This window comes from Osmerus mordax, chromosome 7, assembly GCF_038355195.1.
Source record: "Osmerus mordax isolate fOsmMor3 chromosome 7, fOsmMor3.pri, whole genome shotgun sequence".
In the NCBI taxonomy this organism is placed as follows: domain Eukaryota; kingdom Metazoa; phylum Chordata; class Actinopteri; order Osmeriformes; family Osmeridae; genus Osmerus; species Osmerus mordax.
The window spans coordinates 5,180,798-5,190,161 of record NC_090056.1 but is presented as its reverse complement, the minus strand read 5'-3'; the positions used below and the strand labels follow the sequence as shown (position 1 = coordinate 5,190,161).

Below are 9,364 nucleotides of genomic sequence, written 5' to 3'. Positions count from 1 at the left end.
ACCCACATAAATGCCACTACAGTGCTGATGTCAAGAGATTATGAATATGGCCAATAATGCATTGAACTCATTAATTGGAACTGAGATGCCTGTAGTTAAACTGCAGCTGCACCTCTCCCATCCAGACACTCTGCTATACTGCAACACTCATTCCTTTCAATGTTTGATTCATGTTATTTACGCTGGGAATTGGCCAAATTAAGTGAACACATTAGGATATCAATCCAATAGTTAATCACGGAAATCTTTGCGAATTAAATTGTGCGGCAAAAAACCTATTCAGAAAAACTGCAATATGACATCATGAATCTAGTTTTTTTTTGCTCCCTCCCTATATATATATTATTTGCTATTTTCATTTAATTTGTTTGTGAATTATAGTCGGAAAAGGTGAGATGAGAACCACAAAATAAAACAACTAATTGAATTGAAGTAAGGAGTTATTGCTTCCACACAAATCCACCAAATTGTATATTGTCTTGGAGTCAATGTTGAGTAAAAACCATATCGAAAAAGATAATATAGATAATACCATTTCAACAAAATAATAGCAATACATTTACTATAAGGTTTAACATGAGTCATATTTCAATATGGGAACCCATGAGGAGAGGACGATGAATGTTAGATAAATGAACAACTGCAATGGAGCTAACAGGATCAGGGTTGAATGTTGTTTTGTATGTCGTGGGTTCTCGCTCCTCTCTCCTCCCTATCAGCCAGGCTTCCCGTGTCCTTATAAATTATTCATTTTTTAATCTGATTTCCCAGAGCGATTCTCACTGTATTAGTCATATATTCAATAAAGGTGCTCACTGAATAATCTACTGGTGCGTTCCTCCTGTGTGGTGAGGACCACCGACTGTCTGAGAGAGGAGAGGAGAGGAGAGGAGAGGAGAGGAGAGGAGAGGAGAAGAGGGGAGGAGAGGAGGGGAGGGGAGGAGAGGAGGGGAGGAGGGGAGGAGAGGAGAGGGGAGAGGACAGGGAAAGGAGACGAGAGTGGGAGAGGAGAGGACAGGAGAGGAGAGGGGGAGAGGAGAGGGGGAGAGGGAGGGGAGGGGAGAAGAGAAGAAGAGGAGAGGGGTAGAGGAGGGCAGGGGGAGGGGAGGGCGAGGAGGGGAAAGGAGATTAGAGAAAGTTGGGGAAGAGAGGAGGAGGAGAGGAGGGGAAGAGGAATGGAGGACAGAGGAGGAGAGAGGAAAGAGGAGAGGAAAGGAGGGGAGGAGAGCCGAGAGTAGGAGAAGGAAGAAAGAGAGGAAAGAAGAAAAGAAGGGAGAAGATGAGTTCTGTGGGGAGGAGAGGAGAGACACCTCATCATTCCAACATGTCCACAGGGTGAATAGAGAACAGATGTACACATATCTACTACATATCCATGTACATGTTTAGGGATGCCTGTCATCTCTACTCAAGATGATGGTTCTTCTTGATCTCCTTTCAACTGAATGTAATATATTTAGGATGGCTTTCTTTTAACAAAAATTATATACAAAGAAATAGTGTTTGCACAGTACTTCAAAGGGGAGAGTAATTATTTTAAAAATATGCGCAAATAAATAAAACAAAATAATTAATCTAATTGTAATATAATTTTGATGTTAATGGGACATGTACAATGATACTTTGCCCAAAATCCAAAATGTTAAATGTTTTAAGTGTAAAAGTAAAAATAAATATGAATGAATGTTTTTTTTTAAATAACAATTGTCTTTATTTAACTCCAATACCTACTTCAACACCTGACTGGATATAACATCACAAGGTGGATTTCTTACACCTGATAACCGCTAATGAACACAACATGTGTCATGTTGTCTTGTGTGATTATGGATATGACTCCATGGACACAGATAAAAGGACTTCATTCATGTTACATGCTTGCCTTGCATTATTGGAGCACCAGCAAGCTTCTGTGGGACTTTGTGTAGTTCATTTTCAGACGCTTTTTAATATATGGGTTTATTATAAATGTACATTTATATTTGTTTGTTTTTATATTGTTTTGACTCAAATGTTGTATTATTTCATTTAAATAAAATCATTAACTGTATGTCTGTCTTTTGTCTCCAAAGGGATTCTTGATGTATTTTTATTTTGCTCTACACATTTTCTCTCGCTCTTAGGCTGTCTAACAACAGACAACATGTAACTCTGAAACCACAAACATGAAATGTGATTTTGTTTTCTTTCGTTTATACTGCACATTAATTAATTAACCAACCTATTCAAACTACTGTCTGTAGCAATTCAGAGTTGTCAAATGTGGTTGCACTTACACATACAACATACTGTATGCAATATGTAGGTTAACACAAATGAAATAACATATACACAATAAAATAAATATCAATATCAATGCTTAGTTAAATGCAAAGATTACATTTTAATACAAATAGCATCTATGAACCATGGAGTTGTTGGAAAATAAGACCATTGCAACGAAATGCCTGGCTAATGGAGGGGTAGCATCACCTTAGCTTGATAAAACCGGTGTAAAAAATGTTATTGTTTTGCATACTGCTACTATTGGACATAAAGCGAGTAGTAGTCTGTGTGTGTGTGTGTGTGTGTGTGTGCGAGAGAGAGAGAGAGAGAGAGAGAGAGAGAGAGAGAGAGAGAGTGAGAGAGAGAGAGAGAGAGAGAGAGAGAGAGAGAGAGAGAGAGAGAGAGAGAGAGAGAGAGAAATAGAGCAAGAGGGAAAGAGAGCACAAGACAGATAGGAGGAAGAATCTCAGAAACGTCAAATTGTGCAGAAAGTACAAAAGCATAACAGTAGGACTTAGAAGACATGTCAATGAGAAGAGATCAAAAGTTCCCTAACATCAATCAATCGCATGTCGACCACGCTTGTCTCTTCCGCACACAGGCTAGGCTCCACAGCCCCACACCATCCTTATATTACACTAACAGAGGTCAGTGACCCAGTGTACTAAACTCGAGTAAACTCTCATCTATTACCACAATTATCATGTGCCTTTTGTAACTGATAAACATAACACGATGGAAAAACTGTCTCACACACACACACACACACACACACAAGCACACAAAGTAGTTAATGATGCTGAACACTGGTGGCAGGATGTGTCCAGTGATCTGATCTCATTTCAAGTGGAGAGTGTATTGTGTTTTTCTTCAGGTGAGACCCGGGCCGTGAGTGGACACAGTACCTGTAACACACACACACACTCACACACAGGTCTATGCAAACAGGCTGGAGCAGGCAATCGCGAGGAGTATTGCTGAACGCTGGCTGCACAGACCTTCAGCACCCCCTTGTGGCCAGTAGGAACCGTGAACACCAAACAGCAAGAACTAAATGCGTTTGATTTGTAAAAATAAATTTTTAATGGACAGTTTAAAATTGTAAGTGTTGGCCAAAAATGCTCTGATGGAGAAAGAATATGGACATGTAATCAAAGTATTTTATTTGCAATAACTAAACTTCAAGATGCACTGCAGCTCAACAGTAGTGTAATTGGACTGATACAGTAATGGGTTTTTTAGAATGCATTAAAGCCCTTTATTTGACAGTGATATTCTGCAACAAAGAAGCTGAACTTAAACCATCTTGGGTTTGATTCCTGATTCCCGTCTTGAAAGTGCAAGTGTGCACCTTCGACCGGAATTCAGAGAGGTCGTGAAGTTCAGAGCAATAACCGTCTTAAAAAATGCTTCCTTCTCCGTCAAACACAAAAGCGGGGAATTCCTACATTCCTACAGGAAGTGGTCACCCCTACAATCTGGACACATATTTCAACCCCTTTTTCTACTTCGAAGTCTTGAGATAAGATGTGGAGGACAGGTGATGTGCGTGTGGCTACCACAGCTCCTGTAGAACTTTGTGCTCGTCTTGATCTCCATCATAGCCTCCTGTAAATGTTTCTGATTAAAAAGAGGGTTGGAATGAGAGTCGAGGCGTTTTCTGCAATCTTGCACGTCCTAATTTGGTACTCGGGGAGTTCACACACCTGCCAGTTTCCTGCTGACGAGTCGGCTTTCTCAACTACTGTTGTTGTTTGCGCTGTCGGTCGGTTGAAGGGAAGCTCGAAGACTGAGAGCAGAGGGAGAGGGAGAAAGTCCAGGGTGGGCGAGACGCGCACCACACACACACACGCAAGCACACGCAAACACACACACACGCTACCAGATCCCTGGCTGCTGCCAATAGCAGGCAGTCCCAACATGAAAACGTGGACTGCTTGATGATTGATGGAGTATTATTGATGGCTTTCTAACCCTCCTCCTCCCAGAATCCTCCTACTCTTCCTCTTCCATCTCTTCCCCTTCTCCTCCACCTCCTCTTCCTCTTTCACTGTATTTTCTCTTCTCGTCCTCCTCGAACTTCATCTCCTTTCCATTCTCCTCCTCCTTCTCTGCCTCACTCATCTCTGGCCTCTTCCTGCTTCTCCACCTTTGCCCTCTCTACCCCTCTCCTCTCCACCCTCTCCTCTCCAACCCCTCTCCTCTCTACCCCTCTCCTCTCCACCCCTCTCCTCTCCACCCCTCCTCCCTATCCCTCTCCTCTCCACCCCTCTCCTCTCCCACCCCTCTCCACCCCTCTCCACCCTATCCTCTCCACCCCTCTCACCCTCTCCACCTTCTCCTCTCCCACCCTCTCCTCTCCACCCCTCTCCTCTAAACCCCCCCTCCTCTCCACCACCTCTCCTCTCCACCCCTCTCCCTCTCTACCCTCTCCTCTCCACCCCTCTCCTCTCCACCCCTCTCCTCTCTACCCCTCTCCTCTCCACCCTTCTCCTCTTCACCCTCTCCTCTCCACCCCTCTCCACCCTCTCCTCTCCACCTCTCCTCCACCCTCTCCTCTCCACCCTCTCCTCTGCACCCTCTCACCCTCTCCTCTCCACCCCTCTCCTCTCCACCCTCTCCTCTCCACCCCTCTCCTCACCACTCCTCTCCTCTTCCCCCACTCTCCACTCCTCTTCTTCTCATTCCTGCTTCCTCCACTGGTACATTCTTTAATCTCTTGGTATGATATCTTGATACATCGGCACAACAATTCACACGCTGCACTTTCAGATGAATCAACCTCTCTTTGGTTGTACATATGTTAGAAACCGTGTGCATATGTGAGGTCATTCATCACCCTCTCTATACTCTGTGTGTTGGTTGGTCTCCCAGGTTTCCGAGTGTCCCTGGCCCCAGGCTGTAGACAGACACAGAGACAGGGTGTGTGTGTGGTGGGGGTGAGGGTGGGGGGTGTGAGGGGTGAGGAGGGGTGGCACATGACAGAGCCTTTAGAACCGAGATCCTTACCTTTAAATTATTAATGTATAGCCAGACCACAAAGGACACTCACCGAGAGAGAGAGAGAGAGAGAGAGAGAGAGAGAGAGAGAGAGAGAGAGAGAGAGAGAGAGAGAGAGAGAAAGAGAGTGAGGGAGGTAGGGAGGGAGTAAAGGGAGAGATAGAGGGGGAGGGAGGGAGGGGGGGTCGAGAGAGAGAGCGCTGCGCTCTCTAACCTGAAACCCTCAGAAAACGTATACATTTCAGATGTATAGAATCCCGTCCCTCTCTTCTCTAGACGGGCAGCTTTCTGACACACACCCCCCAAAAAAACTCTTGCAAATGTCTAGGGCCTCTGTCAGACGACTGCATGGGGCAGACGTCTGTGTTAGAGGAATAAGCCATCGCAGGGACATGGGAAGGCTGAGGGACGGTTTGGCAGAGAGACCAACCAAGAGCGGGTTTCATTAAATGGTCAATATATCTTGTCTTTTCTGGATCATTTGAGTCCCATTACAGAGCAGAGACACTGCTTTAATTTCTAAAGTGCCTTTCAGGCTCAGCACCTCAACACACACATGCACACACACTGTCTCTTTTAGGGCCCACACACGCACACACACTCACTGCAGTCCAGGCCTGGAACGACCAGATCTAAACACAAACACGTGCCTACACGCTGGGCTGTAACAGAACATTCTAGACACTATTATATTTGCAGTGTTGGATGTGACTTTCATCATGCATCTTTTTTTTCCAGTTACCTCCACCTTCATCTAATTTCTCATCTCTAAATCTCACTTCTTCCCCCTCACTCTTTTTTTTCTCTCTCTCTTCTCCCTCCCTCAGCCTCTCTCTCTCTTCATCTTTCTCTGTCTCACTCTGTTTCTCCCTCTCTCTATTTTCCCTCCAGCTTGGCCTCTCCCTCCCTCCCTCTGCCTCTGTTTCTCTGTCTCCCTCTCTCTCGCTCCCTCTCTTTCCCTCACTCACTCCCTCTCTCTCTCCCTCTCTCTCTCTCTCTCTCTCCCTCTCTCTCTCCCGCTCTCTCTATCTCTCTCTCTCTCTCTCCTGTAGCAGTAATGGATGGCAGCAGCCTTGCAGGCACTGAGGGCCTCTGTCTTGGCCGTTGGGGCTCTCTCACTTGCCAGCTTGGCCGGTGAGGTGAACCCTGAGACTGTAACCAGAGCCAAGGTCAACGCCAGGCTGTGTGCGTGTGTGTGTGTGTGCGTGCGCAGTTACTCAGAAGTTTCAGTGGCGTCGAAATACGTGCAACCGATGTGGAGATGGTCAGTGTGTGCGTGTGTGTGAGCACTACGGAGTGTTAAGGGAAGTTGGGACTGCAGCAGGGTGAGGGCATGCTGAGCCAGCTGTAGGCTGAAGGGCGGGAGGAGGAGGGGGGGGTGGGGGGAGAGGGGGAGGGGACGGAGGAGGTACGAAGAGGGGGATGGGGGAGGGAGAGAGGGCTTCAGAGCAACTGATTACATTCCAAATCGAGTTGACTTCCTGTCCCGGGCTCTGTGGCTGAGGTGTTAAACGCTTCAGGAAACCAGATCCACTCACACATCCTCTGAAGGGAGGGGAGGGATGGAGGGGAGGGAGGGTTGGGTCAGAAAAGTGAGGTAGAGGGAGAGAAAGCTGAAAAAGATGGAGGTATTCAGTGCAGCCAGGACCAGGTGTCGAGGCAGTGTCTGGACGGTACGCTGCTTTTAGAGTAGCCATGTGTGCTAATATCAGGTCCATGAACATAGCCATGTGTACTAATATTAAGTGTGTGTGTGTGTGTGTGTGTGTGTGTATGTGTCAGAGTGAGCGATATGTGGAACTTGGAGACTTGGAGAAGTTTGGCTCAGAAAGCACACACACAAAGAGCCCAAACCGACTCTCAGAGAGTACACACAGTGGAGCAGAGAGTTAAGCTTGTATGGGGACAGTCTGGGAACTGTCCCTCATGGATCAGTAGGCTGGGGAGGAGGAGTGTGTGATGGAGGGAGGAGGAGTGTGTGATGGAGGGAGGAGGGGAGGAGGGAGTGTGTGATGGAGGGAGGAGGAGTGTGTGATGGAGAGAGGAGGGGAGGAGGAGTGTGTGATGGAGGGAGGAGGAGTGTGTGATGGAGGGAGGAGGGGAGGAGGAGTGTGTGTGTGATGGAGGGAGGAGGAGTGTGTGATGGAGAGAGGAGGGGAGGAGGAGGTGTGTGATGGAGGAGGAGGGAGTGTGTGATGGAGGGTGAAGGCGAGAAGGAGGGCATGAGAGGTGTGTGCATAAGTTTGTGTGTTTGACAGGACAGATCAGAAGATACTTGGAGCTTCTTTAGACAAAGAGGTCCCAGTTTCATGTAACAGAATTGGATTAAACTCCTGCACCAGCCAACCAATCAGCAGCCAGTGAGGGTCCCCTCCCCCCCCCCCCCCCCCCCAACCACCCTACCCCCCCTTCCCTCTAAGAGCTCTGGGCTTCTCAGAGTTCTTCTTCACGTACCTTCTGTTTCATATTAATAACAATAACAATTCAAAGACACACCATTTGAATAAGCTAGATTTATTTTGAGAGTTATTTAAATGGTAGCCAATAGTGATGGCCCGCTAATCTCGAGAGACACGGCAACATCCACAGCACATGGCACGGAAGATGTGAGCCAAGACACGCCTCGCCCTCTTAGCCCTGCTGATGGGGACTTCTGGAAGAGAAAAGCAGGCATCTAATTTGAGGTTTTTATTTCAGCAAGTAAAATGACCTCACAGTCTTTGTGTATGAGTTTTCCTACCTGGCTGGAGGACCTGATCAATGATGGGGGCCTCGACAACAGGGGCCTCAATGATGTGGGCCTCGACAACAGGGGCCTCAATGATGTGGGCCTCAATGATGGGGGCCTCGACAACAGGGGCCTCAGTGATGGGGGCCACGACAACAGGGGCCTCAATGATGTGGGCCTCGACAACAGGGGCCTCAATGATGTGGGCCTCAATGATGGGGGCCTCGAAAACAGGGGCCTCAGTGATGGGGGCCACGACAACAGGGGCCTCAATGAAGTGGGCCTCGACAACAGGGGCCTCAATGATGGGGGCCTCGACAACAGGGGCCTCAGTGATGGGGGCCACGACAACAGGGGCCTCAATGATGTGGCCTTGACAACAGGGGCCTCAATGATGTGGGCCTCAATGAAGTGGGCCTCGACAACAGGGGCCTCAATGATGTTGGGCCTCAATGATGGGGCCTCGACAACAGGGGCCTCAATGATGTGGGCCTCAATGAAGTGGGCCTCGACAAACAGGGGCCTCAATGATGTGGGCCTCAATGATGGGGGCCTCGACAACAGGGGCCTCAGTGATGGGGGCCTCGACAACAGGGGCCTCAATGATGGGGGCCTCAATGATGTGGGCCTCAATGATGGGGGCCTCGATAACAGGGGCCTCAATGATGTGGGCCTCAATGATGGGGGCCTCGACAACAGGGGCCTCAATGATGTGGGCCTCAATGATGGGGGCCTCGACAACAGGGGCCTCAATGATGTGGGCCTCAATGATGGGGGCCTCGACAACAGGGGCCTCAGTGATGTGGGCCTCGACAACAGGGGCCTCAATGATGTGGGCCTCAATGAAGTGGGCCTCGACAACAGGGCCTCAATGATGTGGGCCTCGATGATGGGGGCCTCAACAACAGGGGCCTCAATGATGTGGGCCTCAATGATGGGGGCCTCGACACAGGGGCCTCAATGATGTGGGCCTCAGTGAAGTGGGCCTCGACAACAGTGGGCCTCAATGATGGGGGCCTCAATGATGTGGGCCTCAATGATGGGGGCCTCGACAACAGGGGCCTCAGTGATGGGGGCCTCGACAACAGGGGCCTCAATGATGGGGGCCTCAATGATGTGGGCCTCAATGATGGGGGCCTCGATAACAGGGGCCTCAATGATGTGGGCCTCAATGATGGGGGCCTCGACAACAGGGGCCTCAATGATGTGGGCCTCAATAATGGGGGCCTTGACAACAGGGGCCTCAGTGATGGTGCTGCAGACCTCAGAAATAACAGCCTTGTCAGCAGATGTGGGGGCCTCAATGACTGGGCATCCATATTGTGAGGGTTCCAATTAAGTACACCATCCATCAGGGCCTTCAATATAAAA

The 9,364-nt window shown here is 48.4% G+C and overlaps 1 protein-coding gene and 1 pseudogene across 1 annotated transcript; both read left to right on the top strand.

Moving 5' to 3' along the window:
- Positions 1–5,170, top strand: part of LOC136946546 (DNA topoisomerase 1-like) — a 16,671-nt pseudogene extending 11,501 nt beyond the window's left edge.
- A 2,800-nt stretch (positions 5,171–7,970) lies between these two features.
- LOC136946545 (uncharacterized PPE family protein PPE62) lies at positions 7,971–8,957 on the top strand. Its single transcript, XM_067240920.1, has one exon. The coding sequence runs from the start codon at positions 7,971–7,973 to the stop codon at positions 8,955–8,957; it is 987 nt and encodes a 328-aa protein (XP_067097021.1).
- Positions 8,958–9,364: the final 407 nt, after the last annotated feature.

Coding starts and splice junctions, on each gene's coding strand:
- LOC136946545 (XM_067240920.1), top strand. CDS start 7,971: ATGACCTCACAGTCTTTGTGTATGAGTTTTCCTACCTGGCTGGAGGAC.